Source organism: Alexandromys fortis, unplaced genomic scaffold (genome assembly GCF_014885135.2).
Source record: "Alexandromys fortis isolate MF-2015 unplaced genomic scaffold, M_Fortis_MF-2015_v1.1 scaffold_89, whole genome shotgun sequence".
NCBI lineage: Eukaryota > Metazoa > Chordata > Mammalia > Rodentia > Cricetidae > Alexandromys > Alexandromys fortis.
The window spans coordinates 7,999,302-8,025,626 of record NW_026067973.1 but is presented as its reverse complement, the minus strand read 5'-3'; the positions used below and the strand labels follow the sequence as shown (position 1 = coordinate 8,025,626).

The window sequence follows — 26,325 nt, the reverse complement described above, 5'->3', positions numbered from 1 at the left end:
CCCAATTTCTTGTCCTTTTTGTTTCTAAGAACCCAGTGAGTCCCATTTGTGCTTCTCATACACTCGAGTGTGGAGTCGTCCACTGGAGCATGGAGACCTACCGAGGGCCACGCCCTTGAAGAAACCTGACCCTTTCTCTTATCAACGTGGGATGGGGACTCATGCACCCATCTCTCCTCCATGCTAAAATGTTGACTGGCTTAATCTTGTGAAGGCAGACACAGCTGCCTTGAGTCCATGAGTCCTATCATGTTCAGAAGACCCTGTTTTGTTCTGGTCCTCCCCAGCCCTCTGGCTACTTTGTTCTTTTCTCTTCTTCGTCCACAATGGTCCCCAATTTTTAGGATGAAGGAAAGTATAGGTGTCATATTTGTATCTGAGCACTCCACTGCCGACATTCATTTTTTGACCTGACCAGTTGAGGTTTGGCTTAGAAAATCATGGATACTTGGGGACTTAACCTGCACAACCCCAGTTGCCTTTTCTTTTTTGTATCCCCTTGTGAAGGTCGGAACACTGGCTTATCTCTACTTGGAATTTGAGACTGGTTAGGGGTTGAAAGCCAGTGACTAACTGCATTAAGTTCAGCTTTGCATTGCTATAGGGTTTTACTGTACTTGGATGTAGAATTACTATGTTTTAGAGAAAGTACGCCCTCAAGTTTATAATATTGCCAAATTGCTCTCCCAAAAAGTTACATCAATTTACACTCCAACCTGTAATGTATGAGTTCCTATTTTCACACATTCTTGGCAACATCTGGTGTTTGCAGATTTTATTTTTACCCATCTGATGGGTGTGAAACAGTGTCTCATTTTGGCTTTAATTTGCATTTTTACTATTGAGCATCTTCCATGTTTATTGGTCATTTGGGTTCCCTCTTTTCTGAAGTGACTGTTCATGTAGCTCCCATGGGTTCTTGAAACGTTGTTCTCTTATTTAATCTTGTCCATTAGATCAGCATTCAAATGATGTTCCTTTCTTCCGTGTAAGTTAGTGTGAGTGTGCATTTGCTAGTTTCTTCTGCCGTACTAATCCAGAGACAGAATCCAGCATTACTGTAGCTTCCTATGTATGCTCCTCTCTGTGATAGTTTTGTAAATCCCTAATAATGTTTTTGTATACAAGTATATTTTCCCCTAGAATTAATAAAGTGATACCAATTTTATTTCGTATATAGTATGCCTCGTAGAAGTAAAGGATATGCTCAAATGCAAACAGCAGAAACTTCACTGTAGTTACTCAAGCAGGAGGATTACTTTTTCTCAAAGAACCAGACTGGCATGGATGTGGGTGCCCTGCTCAGAAAGGTAGACCCTGTGTGTGCTCACCCTTCCTGAGGCCAGCCTTCACCCTCTTGTGGATGGTGTGGACAGAGCAGAAGAAAGTCAGACAGTCAGCCTTGATTAGCCCAACCATGTTTGTGGCCTACAGTCTCCTGCTCTGGCACCTCTAGAATTTTAATATTCTACTGTTCATACACATTTTGTGAAAGTTATTTATTAATAATCTTTCTTTCTAGAGTGAGTGTGACAATTCTCTCTCACCAAATGAAGCCCCGGGAAGAAAACACTTATGCAGGCCTGTCTTGAGACCTCAAGGAAGTAATCACACTGTTGGCTCTCAGTTTGTTTTGGATCTCAAGTTGTTATAAATCAGAGTAACAGTGTAGTTAAGCTTTAGCAAGTGGGGTTTACCTAGGAATCCTTGCTGTGTATAGATAACTTAGGATTTTTTAAATTTTTTCTTCTCAGAAGAAAGATGAGATTTCACTCAGTATTTCCCATGTAACCTAACATCACATTGTGGGCAACCTGTCATACTTAGGAAGTATGACCTCGGGCTCTGCCTTCTCCCATCCTCTGAACCTTTCAGTTCAGACCTCACCTCTAGCCTTGTCCTGGACCATTTAGATAGGACCGTAAGCAGCCTTCACCATCTTCAAAGCAAGTAGACTTCATTTCTATTTTATAATAAATTGTGTTAGAAGGTTCTGGTACTTCCAACTAGGACAGTATAGAATATCTGATGACATGTTAAAAGCTAGCAAAGCATTTACCTATATTATTTTCTTATGCCTTCCTTTGTTCTAAGAAGAAAAAATATATGAGAAATGAAGCCTACAATGTTCATACTGGAAAACAAGGCAGCAGAGTGCATCTCTGAAGCAGGAAACGCTTTTTACATTAGAATGTGTCATATTTAATTACTAGAACAAAGGGTTTAAGTGAGCTGGTGCAGGTAAATGCTAACAGAGTAGCCAACTGGCACCACTAGTCCAGTTCTGAATGTAGCTACCATTGATCTTGTCTCCCACAGTGGTGCTGGGCAGAACTTAGCGTGTGGGACATAAAGTATTTGTGAATGTTCTCCCATTTCAATAAGCATTGGTATTATTGTACACCCTCACCTTTGTGCATGTTTTTTTTTATTTGTACAACATTCTGTGTGTTAACTTACCTACCTCAGCTTTATGCATTACTTAGCCATTAGATGAAATGTATAATTAAAATTCTTTGGAAAGACAAATATTTTAGAAAATGGTAATGTTTTCCACTGGTGTTTATTTATTTGAGTGTGTGTGTCTGTGTGTACATCTGTGTGTGTCTTATGTGTATCAGTGTATGTTTATGTGTGTCTGTATGTCAAGTTTCTCTATTGCTTACTGAAATTCTTCCTGTTGAATACTTTTTTTACCCTTTCATCAGCAAAAGTAACTTGTATCTTTTTGATTAGTTAACCCTTGTAGCCTAACATTATCTCACCTTTCTCTGTTGTCAACATTATCTCAGTTTTCTTTTTTCACACATATTTTGATTTTTAACCAAGTTAATTGATGTCAACTGCTTTAGTTTTTCCAAGTTGTATTACTTTACATTAAATTTCAACTTTATTACTGTTATTGCAATTGCTTGACTGTTTCTGTTCATAAACTTGTATTTAGGTTTTGTTGTGCTTTAAGTATAATTTATTAAATAATAATAATTTTTCAGCCATGGAAACAAAGAAGTATTCTCCTGCCGAGGAATAAAATTGGCAGTGGATTGGTTTTTGGAAAGAGGCCACAAAGATATTACAGTTTTTGTTCCTGCTTGGAGAAAAGAGCAATCCCGACCTGATGCTCTCATCACAGGTAAGCTCATTTGCAAATGGCTGTTTGTACCCATGACATCCCCATGCAGGTGCCTGACACTCTGGGGCTTCTCAGTCTGTTTCTGCTTACTCTGGCTATGTGACTACTGCCATTGTCTTGGATGGAACCTTTTTTATTTGCCAGTTTGAAATGATGTAATTAACTAAAAACTGTATGCATTAGTGACCTTTCTGTTATATAATTATATTAACTAAATACTGCATGCATTCATGACTTCTGTTGCTGTGATAGACATGATGATGGAGCCAAGCTGGCAGCAGGAGCAACTCCGAGGTCCCATCTCAGACAGAGCGCAGTATGCAGAGGACACAGTGGGATTGGCAGGAGTCTTTGGAAACTGCAAAGCCCACCCCCAGTGACACACCTCCTCCAGCAAAGCCATGCCTCCTAGTCCTTCCCAAACAGTCTCACCCACTGGAGACCTTATGGGGGCCATTCTCATTCAAATACCACAGCTATATATAAGTCGGATATTTTTCATTGATGTGGAAACATTGACATCAAATTTTATAAAGTTCTCACTCTCTGAGACATTCTTAGTAGATCTGTTCTAGCTGTGGCGTTCACTCCATAGTACTTGGAAAAGCACACTGAAGCTCTTCAGAAACCACGTTTGTCATCTCTATGAAATTAGCCTAGGCAGCTGTCAAGTTCTAGTGGCTACAGAACATAAAAGGCCTGGCAAGACCCTGGTGTATGTGATCCAGCCAAAAAAGGAGGAAATTACCAGAACCCAGAAATACATTTACTTTTGCATTATTTTGTCATTTTTAAATGTATGAGTTTGAGGCAAACATGCCTTCTTTAACCGTTCATTCTTGTTGAACATTTGATTCAGTCATACTGACTTCCAGGGAGTATCCAGTCCTTTTCTCTCACCCAAAACCATGAAGAGCCCATATGAGCAGAACTATAGAACTTTTCAGAGGAAGGGAAGGATGGAAGGAATAAAGGAGACCGAGACCATGCCTCCAGTGAGAAAGACTGTCTTAAGGTTTTCTTTTATCTGATATCATGAAGGCAATGTTAAATAGGGTGAGATGAGTTGGCAAGCCTTGGTGGGGGCTTGAGCCATGGGTTCTGTCAGGTCCGAAAGGAACTGAGGACAGATGCCTGTCTATGATGTCTATTAGCTCACCAACGTGCTTGCTGGTCTCCAGGATCACTCAGGCCCTGGGGATCTTCTCACCCTACCCTTTCCCCTAAACTTCTGCAGCTCTTGGGCTTCCCTTCCTCCAGCATCTCATTCGATTTCTGCCATGAATTCTCTTGCCCCCACCTCACCCCCGTCTCTTGCCTCTCTCTCTCTCTGCTCTCCTCTCTGTTTTCTCTTCTTCTCTTGCTCCCCTCCTCCCCCATGGCCTTATTTGGCCTACTACTTTCTTCCCCTGCCCTAGACTCCTCCAGATACCTCTGGCTGTACCCTCCCTCAAGTCTACAGTAAAAACCTTCCCCTCAACCATACCTTGGAGAGTCATGTTCTCCCTCTGTTTAGGCCCCATGTAGCTATGTCAAACTACAGAGTGGAATGCCCATGTGATCCAGCAAAAAGAACAAAAATGGTGAAATAACTCTAGAAAAAAAAATAATTTGCTTATGTTCTTACCTTATGCCCTGTAATAATAAATGTTGCATCATTGAAGAATAAGTTGTCAAAATTAAGTCATCAGAGATTGCAGTCTTTGAGGTGGGAAGGGGAACAGCCTTTCTAAATTTAGAAATTTTAGAAGTGATGTGAGGAAAAAAGTTAATTAAAGCAAATTTCAATTTCAACCTCTTGGTAGGCTTTCTTACAACTAAGTATCTATTGATTACATTTTTAAAATGCCCTTAATATTAAGAATTCACACAAATTAACAAACACAAAGCTGTTTCTAACATGTAAAGAATAAAGTGGTTGGAATAAACAATTCACAAGAACCAAATAAGGAAAAAGTCCAACCTCAGTAGTCAAAAAAATACAAATCTAAACAATTACTACTTTCCATCCATCAAATTCACATTAACAGCTAATATTCAATGCTTTGAGGAAGCCGCTCTTACACCCAGGAAGCACAAATCACCACAACCACCCTCAAATATGTTTATCTTAAAATGTTGATTCAGTAGTTTCCACTTCATTCAAATTTTTTGAAGTTTGGGTCAGATAAGGTCAACTGTGAGCTAAAAATATTAAATGGATGCTTCTAGAAATTAACAGGTCACAAATTTAAAATTGCACAGTGTTTTGAGTCATGTGATGAAATACTGTGTTATCCTACACTGTCCCATCTAGGAAAGGAATCCTCCCTTTGTGCAGCATCTTCAACCTCTGGGTGATACTCTGTGCCCCAACCATTGCCTGGCAGTCCTCTAGGACAAGCAGATTATCTATTGCAATGCTTATGCATATGTAGCTCTTATTTTATTTAGTAGTAGCCTAAAGATAAAGGTTACTAACAGTTTGGGTGTCGCCACAGAAAAGCTGTAAAGTAAACCCTTTAAGTGAAAAGGTAGGACTTCTCAAATTTATAAAGAAGGAAAAAGTATGTGCTGAGGTTGCTGGGCCATGTAGTGCCATAATGTCCAACATCATTTTTAACAGTATATTGTTTCAATCATTTCATTTTTTCCTGGCTCATTTTATGTCAAATTGACACCAGCTAGCTTCTTTTTTTTAATACATTTTTATTGATATTTATTGACCTTTACATTTTTCTCTGCTCCCTCACTGCCTCTCCCCTCCCCCCCCTTCAAAAGACCTCAGGTCATCCTCTCCAGAAACCAGCTAGCTTCTTTTGGGAAGAGGGGACCTCAGTTCAGGAAATGCCCCAACTAGATCAACCTGTAGCAAGCCCGTGGAACACTTCTTTAATTGATGATTGATGTGGAGGGTCAGCTCACTGTGGGTAGTACCACCTGGGCTGGGGCGTTATAAGCAAACAAACTGATCAAGCTACAGGGAACAGGAGCAAACCAGTAAGTGGCATTCCTCTATGGCTTCCCTGAATTATGGGCTGTAAACTAAGATTAAATAACCCTTCCTCTCCAGGCTGCTTTTGTTCGTGGTGTTTATCAACAGTAGAAAATCTAAGACATGTTTATTATAATTTAATTTTGCTGTGCCTAATTTAAAAATTGAGTTTAATCAAAGATGTGTATGTAAAGGATATATATATTTATATATATGTACATATATATATATAGTATTCTGTACTGTCTGAGTTTTCACCTGTTCTGGGGGTGGGGTGTCTTGCAGTCTTTCCCAGTGAATAAGGGAGAGGGATTGCTATGCTCTTAGATTTTCAAGTTCCCCTTTAAGGAATGAATCCCATAAAAATAAGAAGTGATGTAGGTGAAGGTTTAGATCCAAAAAGTCAATGTAGTATTATTTTCAATAGAAGGAAAATGAGAACCAATTGTATATTCATTAGAATAGTTCAGTAAATGAGAACATTCCTCAATGGCACAATATTTAGGCAGAACTTTGTGTGTGTGTCTGTAGGTGTGTAGGGTGTAGGTATTCTCGTCACTGTCTGTCCATCCTGTGACCAGAGGTCAACACTGGGTGTCCTCTATTGTTTCTGCTTTTATCTTGTCTGGAAGCTCGAATGGCAAGCCATTGAACCACTCTGTTCATCTGTCCGCGTTTCCCTGGCACTGGAATTGTAGATCCATGCCACCATGCCATCTTTTATACGGGTTACAGGAGTCTGAACTGCTGAAACTTTGAACTCAGTCTTCACTGTGCACCAAACACTTTACCCACTTAGCCATCTCCCCAGCCCCTAGACAGTTTTTTACAGAATATAGTATTATATAAGACTCATGCTCTTTATTGTATATGGATGTATATAAACTTGTGGTTTTTATTGTTTTTACATGTATAGTTTATATATGCACATAAGTATACATACACACACACACACATATATATATATATATATAAACAGAAAAATTACAGAAAATGATTTAAAGGAAATATGCCAAAATGTTAAATAACCTCTAAGTTGTGTTTTTATGGCATGTTTATTTCTCCCTATTTCTTTGTATCTTTACTTCATTAATTTTTTTTATAAGTACCTTAAAATACTTAGATAAGCAGTGGCAGGTTATGATAAATTAAACTCAAATGAAAAGGCAACAGCTGGGCATCGGGACACACATCTGCCATCCCAGAATTGGGAGGCTGAGACAGGATCTCAGGTTAGCCTGGGCTACTTAGCAAGACCCTATCTGAAAAATAAAATAAAGGAAAAGCGATATTGAATTGTGCAGATGACTTTTGTGCTTCTTGAGGAAGGAAGATATGAGATCAAGAAGAGAAATAAGAATCTACCAGTTTGGGTCATGGCAGAGTCCAGGGAAAAGTCCCAGCATGCCAGGCCCCAGAAGACATCAGAGTGCCTGTTACTTTGTAAAGTGGTGGAATGATAATCAGAGTCTTTAAAGTGTTTTCTTTCCCAAAGTAATACTTTTCTTGACTAAAGCCACCAAGCACATACTCTCTGGTGAATGGAATAGTTCAGTACTCCTTCACCAGGTTTAAATAAATAAGGCATACATTAAAATTTTCAGAGTCATGGGTTCAGCCTTGCAGTTTTGCTAATCTTGTATTCACTTAATAAATACTTAACAGGCACTGGCTATGTTAACTTACTAGCTTATATACTAAATTTGCATTTTTAAGCTGGAATTATCTATCTGTCATCTAACATTTTTTTCAACCTTACAAACTATTTCATAAGCACAAGTTGAACAAGCGATGGTGGTTTAGGCTGCTTCGTTTCCTCTGCCAGCTTCTTCAGTGAGGTTCAAAGCAAACAAACATTTCTCGAGAAATAGAGGCCCATGAGTTACTCAGGAGCAAGATAGAGGGAATGAGTAGAAACTTCAGAGTTTGCACCCTTTAGTGGCTCCTTATTCCTGCATCCCCTAGACATTCATTGAGTGTCTACTAATGTGCTTCATGCACTGGGCACTGATGGGTACAGAGACCAATGAGCCAGAGCACTGTGCTGCCCTCCAGATACCTGGAGCATGCTGGATTCTGTTATTGAATCTGGACTTTAGGGTTTGCACTGGTTTTCTGTGAATTTTAAAGAGATCAACAAGTGCATGTGATTGAAATACATTCAAGTTAGGTTGAAGAGCATGGTCCATGGGTGGAGGGGAGCTTCCTGGCCCCTCTCCATATGTTAACTAGTTCGCTCCTTCCAGCCTGCCCACTGCATTTCAGAAACAAAGAAGCAGGTTCAGTGAGATTGTGATTTCCTCGGGTGAAGTTTAGCAAAGCTTGAGTTTTATGCATGAGTGCTTATTCTGACACCCACATTTCCACCTCTGGTCCATTCTAAACTCCAGTGACCGCTGCACTCATCACACATACCACAAGAAAACAGGTAGTAGCTATCTGTAGAATTTTTGGTGTTATTTAGTGGCATTTATTACCACATTTCAGAGGACAGGATGCAGAACATGTGGCGCCATATTTGTACGAGCACCGCTGCCCCACTGCCTTGTTCTTGTGGGCCTGTATTTCAAGTGTTTCTTTTGCTCCCTTCATTACAGCTTCAGATTCTTTACCCACCACCTCTTCTATTTAGGAAAAATAAAAACTACAACACACTCACGGATGAGAGAACGTGCCTGTTGCTCAGAAGGGAGGCAGCATAGCAGCTCAGTGTGAGCCCTGTGGGGCAGAGCCTCAGCTGTGACGTCACACTGGTGCTGCTGACTCCAGCCCTGTGGGGCAGAGCCTCAGCTGTGACGTCACATTGGTGCTGCTGACTTCAGCTCCAAAGCTTTTATGACTGAAAGTTCTAAAAGTCTTGTTGAGAGTTATTGATTATGCTGTGCCCATCTACTGTGTGATTTGTAATCTCTGTGTTCCCGTTCCTATAAAAACTCTCACCAGGAAGCTGGAATAAAGCTCAATGGTTAAGAGCACTTGTTCTTATAGAGAACTTGGTTTGTTTCCCAGCACCCAGATGGCACTCACAACCGTCTGTAAGAACAGATTCATGGGATGTAATAACCTCATCTGACCTCTGTGGGCACCAGACACACACGTGGTGCACCATCCTACATCAAGCAAAACACTCATCCACAAAATAAACGCTTAGATTTTCTTTTTTTTTAAAAAAAAAAAAAAAAAAAAAGCCTCTGATTATACGAAAGTCACCATGTCTTTACCCCTGAATTTCTACCCTGTGTTATTGCAGACCAGGAAATTCTGCGGAAACTAGAGAAGGAAAAAATCCTGGTGTTTACACCTTCCCGGCGCGTCCAAGGCAGACGAGTGGTATGCTACGATGACCGGTTCATCGTGAAGCTGGCCTTCGAGTCGGATGGTATAATTGTGTCCAATGATAACTACAGAGACTTGGCGAACGAGAAACCAGAATGGAAGAAGTTCATAGATGAACGGTTATTAATGTATTCCTTTGTCAATGACAAGTAAGTAAGCCAGCCAACTGTCATAAGCCATAGTTGCATTAATATCCTTCCTGTTTTGCCACTGACCAGACCTGAGACTGGTTTCTTCTGACGGCAGTTTCCTCTTCATCCTGAGGGGAGCCAAAATGGACCACTTGTGCTATAGGGGGCAAGCGTGAGCCTTGTGCCCTTCCCTGAGTTGCTAGCACAGTACCTGAGGCCAAAGAAGCTTCTTAGAGTGTCTGAGGGACCTGGCTGACAAACATCTATACCACCCCCCACCCCAAAGCCTGTCAAGTCAACTTAGCACATGATAAACTTACATTTTAAAGTTGTGCTGCCGAGGAAGACTGTGGTCGTGATCGCAGCCTTCAAGTGAGAGAAAGATGAGTGACTTAGCAAGCCCAAGCCAGCACACATGTGGGAGAGTGCACACATGTGGGAGAGTGCACACATGTGGGAGAGGTGCACACATGTGGGAGAGGTGCACACATGTGGAAGAGTGCACACACGTGGGAGAGGTGGACCTGTTGTCAGTGTAAACTCAAAGGAGCTTATTTTCTTAACTGATTCATTCACAAAGACATGGATACTTACACTGTTAAACATGCATAAAACCTGGGACCAGAGAGATGGCTCAACAGTTAAGAGCACTGGCTGCTTTTCTTGAAGACCTAGGTTTAATTCTCAGCACCCACATGGCAGTTCACAACCATCTGTAACTCTAGTACCAGGGGATTCAGCACCTTCTTCTGACCTGCCCTGAACACTGCATGCACATCTGCATGCTGCATAGACATCCAGGCAAACCACCCGTGCACAGAAAAGGAAAGATTACAAATTTGAAATTTATGAAAACTGTTGTACAATTTAGCAAAAGCGAGCAAAAGCTTAAAAATCTGTTTACACTCCCAGCCTTACATTATTCCTTAGAATATATTAATGAGGAAAACAAAAAGATCAGATAAGCTGATTTTTATATTTAGAGTTAAAGAATTCCAAGACAACTAGACTAAGCACAGAGTAGAGAAACCCGTCAAGCTGCAGTGCCACCTGCTGCAGTACTGCCCAGCTCGCCACTTGTGACGACTGAGAAGTGTGGAAAGTGGGTATTTTGGCACACACCTGTGAGCTCCACTATACAGGCTGAGACAGAAGAATAACAAATTCAGAGTGAGACTGTCAAGAGAAAAGAGGAGGGAAGAAACATGGAAAATATTTTTATTTAGCAATGCTAAGGATGGAACCTGTGATCTCACGCGGGCTAGTCGTGTGTTCTACTGAACTACGTCCCTGGCCTCTAGTTTTTCCTGGAATGTTGCCAGTTTGCTTTTGTAATACTAGCACTATTTACAAAGAGTTTTCTTTAGCCATTTTGATTGTTCCTCAGTAAGTTTCTATAATGTGCATATTCTCCTTTTGTAGGTAAACACTTGGATTTATTTCAAGTTAGAACAAGGGTGTAACAAGTATTAGAATTTATTTCTGTGAATGATATGAATTCTTTCCTCCCTCTGATAGTCAACCCAACAAGGAGCTTGTGTCCTTAGGTTCAGTTCCTTCCTTTAGTAGTAGGAACCAAAGCCAGGGCCTCACATGTGTGTGCTAGGACAGGGCACTGTCACTGGGTTACATGGGTTTTCTTAGTCCTTTTGAGACACGGTCTCTTAACTTGTTTAGGCTGGCCTGGGACTCATTCTGTAGCCTAGGAAACCTGGACTTGCCGTCCTCTTTTCTTAACCTCCTCCCCTCTGCCACATAACTAGGATTTCAGATCAGTGACCTAGATCTGACGTGTGTGTGTGTGTGTGTGTGTGTGTGTGTGTGTTGTTGTTGTTGTTCTTTTGTTGTTGTCTTTTGTTTTTTGAGATAGGGTTTCTCTGTGTAGCCTTGTGTGTTCTGGAACATGCTTTGTAGATCATGCTGGCCTCAATTTCACAAAGATCCACCTGCCTCTGCCTCCCAAGTTCTGGGATTAAAGGTGTGTGCTACCACCGCCCTGCTCAGACCTGAACTTGAAAAAAAAAATTTCCTTCAGATGGAATCGTGTTCTGTTATCTAGGTCGGGATCACAGGCGTACTCTGCCTCCTCACAACTCATTTTTCCATCTCAGCTGAGAAGCCATTGCTATAATGGGAAGAGAACAGACTTGAGAGTCCCGTGTAATTGAATCTTGACTTTGTAATTGGATGTTAGACACTAGTGACTTAGTTCATCTGAACCTAAGTTAGAATTATTGATTGATGTGTCAAATGGAGCTTGAAGTTGGAAATGCAGTAGTGTGTAGCACATCTGGCATCAAGTGAGTCTCCGTCCTCCCTGCTGCCCGTCCCCCGCCTTTCCCGTCTCAGCTGCTCCACAGCCCCCACCTGCCCTGCATTCCCTTGCAAGAATGGTGTTGATAGAGATCTCCTAAAATGCCCTGGTAATTATTATTCAAATCCTTTCAAACATCCCAAGACTGGAAGAAGAAGAAGAAGAAAAAGCATTGTTAGGACATGCTGTGTCAAAACTTATTTAAATCAAAACAGATACAAGTTCAGGAGAAAGCTGCATTTTATAGGAGAACTTGGTATATTTTTGATCTTATAAATATTAGTCAAGACAATTGGATAAAAATTTCAAAAGAAAAGAGAATGAGTAACTATATCTTTAGGATTAAGTTAATCTTCTTGGGTGTCATTTTTTTTTATTGTTGTCTCTGTGACAGGTTCATGCCCCCTGATGACCCTCTTGGAAGACATGGCCCAAGTCTGGATAATTTTCTGAGAAAGAAGCCCATTGTTCCTGAGCACAAAAAGCAACCTTGTCCATATGGTAACTGTCCTTATGAATACTTTCCATGCACCCTTAGAGCTCAATATACTATTAAACTTGGACTAATGTCAATAAACGCTGAAAAGTCTCAGATGGATACTATGTGCTTCTTTTGATTATATTAAATTTAAGAACGTGTGTTAGCCTTAAAACTGTTTTTACCTGTTTGGGTTCAATACATGAATTTCTCTGAGTGAAAATATGGTCTGAAAATAGCTGTAATTCTGTTTGAAGTTAGTGTTTATGGGAATGAATATTGGGAATTCTGTCTAGATACGAATAGATAAGCAGAGCTTTATCACGTTGCAGCATACAGTTCACTTCATAGCAGAATTTCCCACCCAGTCGTAAAGACCTGGAAGAGAAGAGGCAGATATGATCTGAGACATCAACTGAGTTTCCTCCTTGCTCTCCATAGTAAGCAAAAATGTTGAAGAGAGTGAGGAACAGACTAAGATTTAGCCCATCTCCCTCTTCTGCCTTTCCTTCTCAAGTTCAGATAGGCGTGCCTCGCTGACTGTGCAGGATCTCATGGCGTGCTCCTTAGCCTAACTGATTTTATCTTCATAGGAAAGAAGTGCACCTACGGACACAAGTGCAAATATTACCACCCAGAAAGGGGCAGCCAGCCTCAGCGGTCAGTAGCTGATGAACTTCGTGCCATGTCTAGAAACACAGCAGCCAAAACAACAAATGAAGGAGGACTGGTAAAAAGCAACAGCGTTCCTTGTAGCACTAAGGTTGATAGCACTTCAGACGTTAAACGAGGCGCTCCAAAGAGGCAATCAGACCCAAGCATAAGGACTCACGTCTACCAAGACATAGAGGAAAAGCTTCCCACCAAAAACAAATTGGAAACCAGGTCTGTACCTTCCTTAGTTAGTATACCGGCCACTCCTACTGCAAAACCCCAAAGCACTACATCTTTAAGCAATGGCCTTCCATCAGGAGTTCATTTCCCACCTCAGGATCAAAGACCACAGGGACAGTACCCTCCAATGATGATGGCAACCAAAAATCATGGAACGCCAATGCCTTATGAACAGTATCCAAAATGTGACTCTCCTGTTGACATTGGATATTATTCCATGTTGAATGCTTATTCAAATCTGAGTATCTCAGGCCCCCGAAGTCCTGAAAGGCGTTTCTCATTAGACACTGACTATCGAGTGAATTCTGTAGCTTCAGACTGCAGCAGTGAAGGGAGCATGAGCTGTGGGAGCAGCGACTCCTATGTGGGGTACAACGACCGGTCCTATGTCAGCTCTCCTGACCCACAACTGGAAGAGAATCTGAAGTGTCAACACATGCACCCTCACAGCCGCCTTAATTCCCAGCCCTTCCTGCAGAATTTCCATGACCCCTTAACCAGAGTGCAAAGTTACAGTCACGAAGAACCAAAGTTCCATCCCAAGCCTCCCCTTCCACACTTGGCTATGCATCTGCAGCACCCTGCTGTAAGTGCCCGGTCCAGCTGTCCCGGTGATTACCCCTCTCCACCAAGCTCCACACACTCGAAGGCGCCACACCTCGGGAGGTCCCTAGTGGCCACGAGAATAGACAGCATTTCTGATTCTCGACTCTATGATAGTTCTCCTTCAAGACAAAGAAAGCCTTACTCACGCCAGGAAGGCCTAGGAAGCTGGGATAGGCCAAGCTATGGGATGGATGCCTACGGCTATCGGCAGACTTACTCCTTACCCGATAACTCCACACCCCCCTGTTACGAGTCAATCACCTTCCAGAGCCTGCCTGAGCAGCCGGAGCCCACCTGGCGAATCCCGTACTGTGGCATGCCACAAGATCCCCCGAGGTACCAGGACAACCGAGAGAAGATTTTTATCAATCTGTGCAACATCTTCCCCCCTGAACTTGTGAGGCTCGTCATGAAAAGGAATCCGCACATGACGGATGCTCAGCAGCTTGCCGCAGCCATCCTCGTGGAGAAATCCCAGCTGGGGTATTGAAAAGATGATGCATCTTTGTGGTGTGGACTAGTTTTTTTGTTCAGCTCAGATGCTGAGGGAGGTTTGCTACAATAGCACATGTGATCTCCTTCTCAGCAAGGAGGTTATATAGTATCCATTTATGTGAACTACTGTATCATGGAATCTCTATGGAACCCCACTTGGTGGACACATCACGGGATTGCTTTACATTCAGACTTTTTTTAAAAAAAAAAAAAAAACATTTCCTTTTTAAAGCTATACACTTGGCTGGAAGTTTCTCCAGTTTGATTTAATAGGTGTATCTGTAATCTTTGATATTCCTCTTTGGTGCATCAGGGGTTTATATGCAGCACTTTTTAATCCTTGTTTCCTGTCTTATTAACTTGGTGTTTGTCTGTCAACTGCAAGCAATTGCAGTACCTTCCAGATGTGGAGGTACTGGACTAGATCTAGCCAACGATTCCCTCAAGCCAAGCTTAACTAGAATCCTTTACAGCTTTTTAAGTTATTTTTATTTGGGGAAAGTGGGCTTATTTGTGCTATAATCATTATTTATAGAAACAAAGATATACTACAGCACTGACTTTATATTTTAAACGAAATGTAAGTTACCAGTTAGTTATATTAAAATGGGTAATAGTATATATTAGAAAGATTTCCAGTATGGCACTTTTTATTATTTTATTTTTGTTTGGAGGTTTCCTGTTAAGAAAATTAGTTAATTTTAAATGGTCAGTTTAAAAGAAAGCAGATGCAATCAGTGGAAAAATGTTTCCATTTTCTTTTTTTGAACAAGGCAAAAGCCGTAACTATTAGAGGCTAAAGCTTTGTTTTCCAGTTGAAATGTGGTTCTTGGCAGTAGAAATGAGACTGAAGTCCTAGCTTTCCATTCACGTATGTTCTTAATGTCTGTCTGTCTGTGGGAGGCACGATACTGGATGAATGACCCTTTCACAGTACTTGCCTGTTTTTAATGAATCTAAGTATTCTCAATGCAACTTTTATATTTAATACACTCTAGCTTTCCTGCTCTTTATCAAGGCTGGCCTGCGGTGGTCTGATGTGTTGAGGAGATGCAACATTTATTGATACTGCACTATAGAAATGGCAATGGGGAACTTGTAAATGGTAACTTTGAATTTTTGTAATATATTGTATATTTTCCATTTTCCTGAAGGTAGTTTTTTGGGGGCCTATTATATTATTGAGGCCACACTCTTGCCACAAATAGTGTAGTTTTAGATACAGACTAAGGTCTGTTCTAGTATTAGTAAGGGATATTTCTGGTTGCAAAGTCACGGGGTTTGCTTGCTGTGGTGACGTTTTTGAGGATTGGAAGATGGGTTCACGATCAGAGCAGACGGTGTTGCACTGGACAGAATTTGAGCCTGAGTCACTTAGTGTAAAGGACAAGTCCAGCTCTGTTCCTGTCATCAGCCTGGGTGCTCTGGTCTAGATGTTCCTGTAACCTAAGAGAAGCAAAGCCCTGAAAACCAGAAAGTACCTTTTACTGTTGATACAAATTGTATCTTTTTAACAATAAGAACTATTTTGATTTGTAGATCTAGTTAAAAACACAAATGTGTAACTATAATTAGACTTTTGGGCAACATTTTATCCCTTATTTAAATACAAAATTTTAAAGTAAAATCGAAGTCTAGAATAGGATAGAAAATAAAAGTAACAATTAAGGTAAATAAAGGTGTCTGTCTTAGTTTTATATATTAAAATATATTAAATAAATTTATTGGCATTTTCTTTCTCCTAAAACTTACCTAGTGTGAACTTAACTTAAAATAAAGATAAAATGCTGCCTGAAAATAACGTCCAAGCATCTTCGACTAGGATAACATTTTCACTACTTGTGTGACACTGTGTGTTGCATGGAGTAGGATTTGGGTACACAGTAAATGCTTCTAAACGGCATTGTGCATATTAGCATATCCAATAATCTGAACCATGTTCAGCAAACTTAATTCAGGAAAGTGCTGTTCTACAGTTACTGCTGTTGTGTTGGAGTGAGTGTGGTGCACATCTTTCCCAAGAGTGATGCGGATAGCGCCACCCCAGCCATTCCGAGTGGCGTCTGTCTGAGAATAGCGGCTGACTTGGGCGACTGTCCTTGATTCTGTCAGTCATTAGCTGAAGGACAGGTTGAATTGTGGAGGCTAAGAGTGCCAAAAACAGGGTTGCAAATGTGGGGTTCCTTTTACCCAGTCGTACTGTGAGCTAGAGTAGGAAGTCGCCTCAGATGAACCTGTCACTTCTGCTTCATGTTAGCACTGTGATTATTTGGAAATGGGCAAACTTGACTAAAATAATGTGAGACTTTGGGTAAGAAGGATATAACTTTTAAAATTTGGCCTTGTAATGATTTTAGCTGACTAGCTGCCCTCTTTTCCATCTTTAATATAACCCCTGCCAGTGTCTGTCAAGGAGTGGGTAGCTCTAGCCCACCCACGCCTCCATTTCTCAGTACCATTAGCTGTGTGCTAAGGAAAAGTCTCCTTAGGACAAGAAGACAGTTTTAAATGAAGCACCAACGTTGCTTGCAGAGTTGAACATATTTGGCAGATTTAAGCTACATCAAATTCTCAAGTATCTCAAGTAATAAGTAACAGGAGTCTGTTATCAAGTTCATAGCTGATCATAGACCTTAATTTTAGCAAAAATATTTCTTCCCAATTGCTAATTCCCATTTACCAGACTTTCTAAAGTAAATAAATAAACAACCTGGAAATGGTGTGTTAATAAGTAGTAAGAAAGTCAGAATTGGTCAGCTGATAAAAAGGACTCAGACTGGAATATTCTGCCCCTGAATAATAGACAGTTGACTGTGCTTTATGCAGTGATTAGCAGTTCGTTTGTCCCTGTGTCTTAGTCCAGAGGGATTAGTACCTAACTGGCCAAAATGGCCTTAGCACTTCCTCTGTTCTTGCATGTAATACAGACGTTTTCAGTCTTGTTATCCTAATGGGAATTTGTCACTGACCTACACAGTGAAAGTCATGGTCACCAGTATAAAATATTTGACACTGGTGGAAACTTGAATTTTGTGTTTTTATGAAAATACATTTATGAGACTATGTAATATACCTAAAGAGGGTGTTTTATATATACACGTGTTTGTTATGAAGTATTAAAAATGGGGGGTTGTTTAATGGATAGCATTTTCCTGGTTGAACTATGTTTCTTTGAGTTGTGTGACCAAGTCTAGGGTCTATTTGAACATAAGATTCAGAACCACTTACATGGAAAGAAACACTTGGTTGGTTTTATTCTTGGTATTTTAAAGATTATTTTGATAATTTTAATAGAATGTGTAATTTTTAAATACACAAAAAGTAGTATTGATTATACAAATGATTATTTAACATGTCTTTTATGGATGTATCTATATGTATATAGACAGTAATATATTTATAAAACAAATATACTTTATGTTGTATTTTTCAGTTTATAATAGACATGGGGATGACTCCGTGTGTGTGTGTGTGTATGTATGTATGTGTGTACATGTTTACACACATATCAATGTCTGGCTGGCTATCTGCTGTCTGCCTTTCTGTGTGAAAGCTGAGCTCCTTCCCCTGACTTGCTGGTATTTACTCTGAAGTGTATTTGGTTTTCATTCCTCCTTTCAATAGCCTGTTTCCTTAGTCAGGAGAAAACAAGAGGGACAGTTTTTATAGCTTCTCTGTTGCCGGCTGGCTCTTCCAGTTCATTCATCTCTAATTCTTGGAGAATGTCTGACATCAAGCAAGATTATGGCTAGAGATGATTATGTTCCAAATATATTACAATTGAAAACTCCAGCTGTGGTGTTAAAATTTCAGGATACACACAAATGAACAAAATAAAGCATAGAAGATTAGTCACAAACACATCAGAATGCAAGGAAGCCAGGTACCTGTGTGTGAAAGCAAAGGCCCTGTGTTGTTCTAGACACCTAGGAATTAAACCCTAGGTGATGTGCCAGCAACTCCTTCTGTGTAGGATCTGCTCTCAGAGAACAAACAGTCTCTTAAAAACTGTTCACCCTTGCCTTTACAATGTAAAAGCCACAGGCAACATAGGGAGAAAAAATGTGACTTTTTTAAATAAAAATTTATTTACAGAAACAAGCATCAGGTTAGTTTTTACCTGTGGGCCATTCCTGAGCCCTGACCTTGAGGGAGAAAGCCAGACATCCTATGCAGTAAGTTCTGGCAGCATATGTTAATATAATAAGTACTAGCTATGTATCTCAGAGGTTGCCTAGTAGTCACTGTGTCCTTCAGAAGATGATGTGTGATGGTCACTTAGCACACCCATCATTTTGGATGTTGCTTGACTAACCAACAAAATATCTGCAAAGAAAGAAGAGTATGGAATTTTTCCTTGAGCTTTGAGTACTTATTTATGAATAAGATTCCTTTATCTTTTGTTTGTTAATGGCCTCATGGACCAAAAGCAGTCTGTTTTAAAAACCTAGCCTATAATTTAGCCACAAATTTTTCAAAGATTGTATTTTTAGTTACATTTTTCTGTTGATGTTGTCTTCTGATACTCAACAGACCTGTTTTCTTTTTCAAGTGGTTTTAAAGACTGACATACTGTACTTTCACAGTTTAGGAGTTTTCTATAATATTTAAAGCAGAGTACTCTAACAACTATAATGAGTACATTTGTTCCATTGTCACTCTTAATAAGAAACATGCATGTCTTCTTCCTCTGTCCAAATGCTCACCCTAGAGGTTTTAGACACTGTAGGGGCTGCCATTGGGAGTGGTGTGAGTCTGACTTGACTGGAGGTCACACTGTCGAGCATGCTCATTCCCAGTGCTTCATTCATGGACACAGCAATAACACTCTCTTCATAGGATTGTGAAGTAGCTCTGGAAACCACCACCTACCTAGGGAGTCACACTTTCTTTTAACCTTGGATGCAGCTCTGGCTTTAACAGTGCTCTCACCTCCTTGCCTGTTGCTCCTGTGAGGACAACACCATCATATTTAGACATGGCTTTTTCCTGTGATCCTCAGCCCTTCAGATTTAATCACAATTTCAGGTTTTGACCATTTGGCAGTTGAGATTGTCTATGCATGTCTTCACTCTATAAATTTGTAAAGTGTCATTTCATAAACCATGTACTGACTTTCTATCCAGGTATTTGAGGTCAACAACAGATGTTTCCCAGCAAAGCTTTTACCACTTCTCTCTAAAGCAGCTGCTGTCTCGCAGGGAAAAGAAATCCAGTGGTTGTTTTGTAAGTATATACACACATACTTGTCTGTGTGTGTGTGTGTGTATATATATATAGATAGATAGATAGATAGATAGATAGATAGATAGATATAGATATTAGATAGATATGTATTTAGATTTCCCCTAGGTTTTTTAAATTATTAATTTTCTACCTTCTGTTAAATACCCATGAATGGTCAAATACTACAGATATGGTATACCCTCTCTATATTACCTAAGTAAACAAGCAACTATGGTATACCCTCTCTGTCAGCCCTCCTTCCCCTCCCAACTATAGTTGTATGCTGGTAGAGAATTTCCTTATTGATCCTTCAAGCTTTTCTTACAGGAAAAATAAGGTAAAGAATATCTTTAGAGCACCCATTTTATAAATGTATTATTCTGTTTATCACTTTCTGTCCTGTGTGTTTCTGTAATGGGGTTTTACAATCCCCAAAGCAGTGGAAACAACTATTGGATTCTGCTGTAGAGGGGGAAATACTAAATACTCATTTTTCCTGTGATAGGTTGTTGTTTCACGAAGAAATTGATCTCACATGACAGCATAGATGCTAAATAAAGAGCATTTTCTTCCTCTGGTCCCCTGGCTTGCCTGAATTGTGTGGTTAATGACACTGAGCTTCTCTGTAGGATGTGCACATGTTCCGCATCAATGTAAATGTTAGAGCCACAACTAATTCCTATTAAACTGAAATTAAATGTCAAAAACAATTAGTCATGACTCAAAACATGGTGAGAGTGTTTTCTTTCTGTTTGTCTCTAAAGTGTTTTATTTGTTTCTGGTGATTCTGAAATGTTTGGTTGTCTAGCTAAGACAGTGTGATTGTCCACTGAGATTATAATAGAAAGGCTGGATGGTATAGAGTCCTTGTTCTGATGACAAGGATTGAAAAGTACTGAGAAGTCTTCTCTTGGTGGGGTGGTATGGACTGGGATGGTACACCATCTTGGGGCACTGACGCATGTGAACGCTAAGCAGGCTTCACATGCATCCTTCTAGGTTCGTTCTTGTAGTTAAGCTGAAGTCTAAAAGCAACACAGCGTGAGTAAGTATTAAAAAAGAAAAAAACATAATAGATAATTTTTACTTGATAGTTGGGGCTCAAAACACTAGCTCTCTATAGATAAACGTTTCATTTCTTCCAGGGGTTGGGGGACACAGCAGGCAAAGGTTAGGAAGTGATACTTGTGTGCTTGAACCCATCTTGCACATGTTAATACAATAACAGACAGCGCACACACAGTATGCAGAATCCAGCAGATCAGCTCTCAGAGTCTTTCCCAAACTCCCTTGTTAAAAAAAAAAAAAAAAAAAAATGGCATTGGCCCCTGTTTCACAGATTCCTGTCTCCAGTGCATGGTGCAGAGGAGAACTCACGCCAGGTACAGATAAGTGCATTGCTGCCTGGCTCTGCTCCTGAGCCTTGTGACAGACTCCACGTGATCCCTGCCGTTCTAGAGCTGCGGCTTCCTGACCCAATTTTCACATAATTTTTGGTCAATGGGAGTGTTCCTCTTCTGCTGTGGACATTGTAGCAACATGTCCTAATGACATTGATTAAGTTCTACCAGGATTTTCCTCCTCTGCCTCTTTGCAAACCTTTGCTTCCCTCTGACATTGTTCCTAAAATTGGTACTTTGCATTGACCAACATTATCTATCCCCACTTGGTTGTCTGAGCTGAGGGCTTGCAGACTTAGACTGCATGTCTTGACTCAAGCTGTCTTTCACATTGAAGTATTGATGCGATGCTCTCATGGTTGTCAGTTTAATGTATCCAAAAGCAATGCATCAATAGCAGCATTTAGCGGGAGAGGCTTCCAGCCTTCCCAGGACAGCTTGAACCCAGAACAGGAGAAAGCTCTCGTACTTTTCTCTCCTCGGGTCCGATCTTGTCTGAAGAGGAAAGTTAGCACACATTGCTGACTTAAAGTGCTCATCGGTGAGTGACGGGAGTGTCAGAAAAGGCAGCTGTAATCGTGAATTTATTCAAAACAAAATACCTGCACCTGGGCCTTTACCGCACTCCTGTCTTCTCCCGGTTCCGAGGCAGCTGCAAAGGGGAGCATCCTTAACTCTGCCTCTGGGAGAGCCCAGCCAAGGTGGTCAGGGATGTTGGGATAGGCCAATTGCCAGGAACTGTAGGATGACAGGAAGCAACTGGCTTTGAAAGACTCTCCATCTCTCTCATGAGAACTTAACATGCAGGCTGGGACAGTGTGACAGACCCCCTGGGAAATGGGCTGGAGTGAGGACGCAGTGGGATGAGCAGGGCAGTGCCCCCTCCCCCTGTGTGAACAAGACTTTGATCTTGAATCACCGCAGATGGAATTCTTTCCAGCTCGGGGATGCACATTCTCCCTGCATTGCCAATAGCACCTGGTGACTTGCTGCAAGTCTCCATTCACAGGCATGTCACATCATGTTCTCTTCCTGCCTGTCCAGTCTGCTCTCAGCCTCCGGCCTCTGTTCCTGGACATTGGACCAAGCACCAGAGACAGAGACAGAGGGAGAAGTGGTGGCGACTCCTGACAGCTAGACTATTATTCTAGCTGATTTCTTGGGGTGTTGGGGTGGAGGGAACCTTGCAACTCTCAGTTCTACACTCCTCCCTGGCCCTCATCTAGGGTGGCCTCCAGTACTGAGGTCCTTGCCCCAGCACTGGACACAGCAAGAAGAGGTACAGAGGCCCCTGGGGAATTCAGGACCCCCTTTGTCCCACTGACCCTGCATGGCTGGAGCTCAGGGTAAAAGGTTGTTGAGTGGACAAGGGAAACAGTGATAGTTTTTGAAGAATGCTGTTCCCTTCTGACTGCACACAACCACTTCTCAGAATGCACCAAGCATCATCTCAGCCTCGAGCACTCACAGATATTCCTCAAGGCTGGGCTAGCAGGAGTCCCAGGGAAACAGGACACAGGATCAGCATTGCTGTCCTCAGAAAGATCTGGAAATGAGTACTGAGTATTTACAGATATCATTGGAAGAAAAAAGTTTAAAATCAATATGCATGTTATAATTCATTCTTTCTCCATATATTTTGTTTTTTATGTTTTAAAATCCGGAGAATCTAAGTGGGACACTCAAAGTTACACAGCAGAAAAACTGGAGAGAGCGTTAAGCATCCACTTCATTTCAGACCAATGCTGGACGACATAGCCAGCCCCGTGATGACCGTGAAATGCAATGCCTCAGCCCCACTGACTTGGATGACCCATCACCAAGAAGGAAAACTCAGTGATGACAATATGCGGGACCCATGGTGCAAGAGGTCTGAGTGTACCCTCTTGGGGACTGCTGAGTCCACTCAGTGTCATCCCGTGGCCCAGAGAGCATACCGTGGAGGGAAGGGGGGCTCCTGGGTTGAGGAGCCCAGTGATGTGCTATCTTCTGTAGTTTGGAGATAGGAGACTTATGAATCATATCATCACACAGATGCCTTCTTCTCTACGACCTGGTGATTTCTGTACTTTGGTGCAGCTAGTCACTGGCCTATTGAAAAAGCCAGGGATGTAGGTCACAGCCTATGGTCCAGCCTGGCCTCAGCCCAACCCTGTCTGCTTTCCCCGCCATTTCAAGCTCTCCCAAGTAATGACTTACCCATGTACAGAGGCCAAACTGGGGAAAGACAGGGGGGACCCGACAGTCATGATGAGTAGATCTTACACATTGGAGGATGCTTTGTGGAACTCCTGGTTTTCCTCCTGAATGTCAGTTCCAGGCAATGCTAACAATCAATGATGTTTCCAGACATGTCCCCTAGTGCCATGGGCATAGAAAATACACTAGAGGCATGAGAACACAGGTGTGTCCCCCCACAGAAATACAGGTCAGGCTGTCCCCTGGCCCTTGAGAACTCGAGAAGGACTGTAGATACCAGGCTAGTCAGAGATGCTCATACCATGCTTTGGTTATGGTTTGTTTCTGGTGAAGAGATCTTAGTTCCCAATTTGGCAACAAGAGGTGGGACTTCATGGAAAGTGATTAAGTCACCGGGTACCATCCTTGGAAGGACTGTCAGGAAACTTACGAAGTGAACCTACCCTCAGCTCTTTCTCAGTCAAGTCCCTTTCTGTTTTCACAGGTGGTACGGTGGACACCCCTGGCCTCACCAGGACCACAGAACCAGGGTGTTTGGGTGATCAGTCTCATAAGTCAAATAGACTTCTTCTGTCAAGTACCCATGACTTGTAGTCTAGCAGGAGAGACAGACTAACATCCTCTGTCTTAGTTAGGGTTACTATTGCTGCGCTGAAACACCGTGAGCAAAAACGAGTTGGGGATGAAAGGGTTTATTTGACTTCCACTTCCACATCATAATTTATCACTGAAGGAAGCATTGAACAGGGCAGGAACCTGGAGGCAGGAGCTAATGCAGAGGCCATGGATAGGTGCTGCTAACTGGCTTGCTTCCCCTGCCTTGCTCAGCCTATTTTTTTTTATAGAACCCAGAACCACCAGGCCAGGGATGGCACCACCCATAATGGGCTGGGCCCTGCCCCATCAATCACTAATTAAGAAAATATCCTATAGGCTTGTCTACAGCCTGATCTTATGGAGGCGGTTTCTCAATTGGGGCTCCTCCCTCTTAGATGACTGGCTTGTGTCAGGTTGACAGAAGTAGCCAGCACACCTTCACCAGACAGTCCCCATGCTCACTGTTACCCTGTGTGCCTAGAAGAGGCCCCGTGGCTACTTCTGAGTACTGCACGAGGCAGAGAGGAAAGTGTCACTCCGATGGACACTAGTGAGGAGCGAACCCCCTGGAAACGTGCCCAGGAAGAAGGGCATCTGAAGCTGGGGGTAGAGCACAACAGGCAACTTGCGGAGCCTTGCAGTCACACAACTTGGGTGGATGGCAAGGAAGACACGTCCCCCAGATTGCAGGAGGGCTGAGACTTGGGGAGTCTGGGTGTGTGGATACCTGCGGAGGCTTGACTAAGAAGCCATGCTGGGCTGTAACTCTGGAATTCCTCACTGACTTGATGGCAAAGGCGGGAGAAACATTTGGTTTGGTCGTCACTAAAGCCAAACAGGTGAAGAGGCACTTAAATGAATTATTGAGTGTGTTGTTGAGTGAACTCAGACGCTGAAGAGTGCATGCAGATTAGGCCCCAGTTACGTGATTATAAGTAGGTGAAATCTATTGGCACTGACACCCGTTTCAGGGACGTGCACCTGTCAGGGGTCCCTCAGATGCATCGCCATCTTGAGGACCTCTCAGGCTGTCTCCTGGTCTGAGCGGTTGACTCTTATAATCCAGTGAGCAGCTCCTACAACCCACTTCTCCCAGCCCTGCTTAAAGGCCTGCTTACATATTTGTTTGTCTGCACACAGGACTGTGCCTGCCGTTTTATTGAGGGAAAATGGGATTCTGTCCTTGAATCACCATTTCAGGATCAATGTCCAGCTGGCATCCATTTATCTGATGTTCTACCCGGTCTACTGAGTGTAATCCATAACCTCGTTTGTCCCCGAGGCCATGGCTAGAGGAGGATTATTGATTTGTGAGTGACTTACTCATGCTGACCAAGGAATGTTCACCGGCTCCCGTTTAGCAAATGCCACCCAGATGACTCAGCCTTGAGAACATTTGGTTCTTGTGGTGTCTGAGGAGAACAATAAATACAACTTCTCTCAGACAAGTGCTTCTGGGTCTAAAGTGCGGTCCCTACTGAAGGAGCCTTGGTCTCCCCTAGGAATGTACTATAACTGCAGATGCCTGAGCCAGGCCTATGGCCTGCCTGTCACAAAGTCTGAGAAAGTGACCCAGCACGGTTTTTTAGCCACGCTTCCCGTGAGTCTGATGTACATTAAATGAGGAACACAGGGCTCAGCGACAAAGCCAAAGATCAAGTCGGTGGCGGCTGGAGGATCACCATGAGCCCGACCAAAGCTCCTTGCTGGAGTGTGCAGACCTAGTCAGGGCAACCAGACTTCCTGCCTACCACTGAATCCCAAGAGGGCCCACCTCCCTGTGATCACCTCTGTAAGGCCGAGATGGGGGTAACTGTGGACTCTCTGCAGACCGACAGCACGCCCCCACCTCCCAAAAAACTTCAGAAACAGGATCCTCCGCAAACTCCAGTCAAAGCCTCCATCTTCCTGGAAAGTAATGCAGAATACATTCTACTCAACAGTGTTCATCCTATGTGGGTTCTCCCAGGAGAAGGGAAGCCTCCCTTCCCATGAGCTCCCTCGGGTGCATGTGGGGTTGGTGTGATTCAAAGTTATCATCTTCTCCCCCTCTGCGGGTTACACTATAGGCTTTGGGGTTCTGAGCCATCAACTTCCAGCCCATTTGTCCACTGATGTGCAGAAAAGTCAGAAAAATGGTCACTAGAGCATGGACAGTGGGCGCCTGGTGCTTCCTGTCTCCGCACACGGGGCTGGATGGACAGTGGGCACCTGAAGCATCCTGTCTCCGCCCAGGGGCTGTACTTGATAAGCCCCAGCTTGTTTAAGCATTTGAACATAAACACTCTAAATCCTCCTGTCTCTGTGGCCCATCTGTGCCATCCAGTGTCCTCCTGTTTAGTATTAAAAGTAGGTAGCTGGGCGATGGTGGCACACGCCTTTAATCCCAGCACTCGGGAGGCAGAGACAGGCTGATCTCTGTGAGTTCGAGACCAGCCTGGTCTACAGAGCTAGTTCCAGGACAGGCTCCAAGCCACAGAGAAACCCTGTCTCGAAACACCAAAAAAAGAAAAAAGAAAGAAAATGTTAAAGGCATTGGGGA

At 42.3% G+C, this 26,325-nt stretch overlaps 1 protein-coding gene across 1 annotated transcript; it reads left to right on the top strand.

Moving 5' to 3' along the window:
* Positions 1-2,989: 2,989 nt before the first annotated feature.
* Positions 2,990-20,300, top strand: Zc3h12c (zinc finger CCCH-type containing 12C). Its single transcript, XM_050156336.1, has 4 exons — positions 2,990-3,133; positions 9,358-9,592; positions 12,283-12,389; positions 12,960-20,300. The coding sequence occupies exons 2-4, from the start codon at positions 9,570-9,572 to the stop codon at positions 14,354-14,356; spliced, it is 1,527 nt and encodes a 508-aa protein (XP_050012293.1). The 5' UTR covers positions 2,990-3,133; positions 9,358-9,569; the 3' UTR covers positions 14,357-20,300.
* Positions 20,301-26,325: the final 6,025 nt, after the last annotated feature.

What these genes read in the sequence shown, in the direction of transcription:
- Zc3h12c (XM_050156336.1), top strand. Translation starts at nt 9,570, where the DNA reads ATGTATTCCTTTGTCAATGACAA. An exon ending in TATTCCTTTGTCAATGACAA is followed by an intron (nt 9,593 to 12,282) that starts GTAAGTAAGCCA and finishes TCTCTGTGACAG; the next exon opens with GTTCATGCCCCCTGATGACC. An exon ending in AAAGCAACCTTGTCCATATG is followed by an intron (nt 12,390 to 12,959) that starts GTAACTGTCCTT and finishes TTATCTTCATAG; the next exon opens with GAAAGAAGTGCACCTACGGA.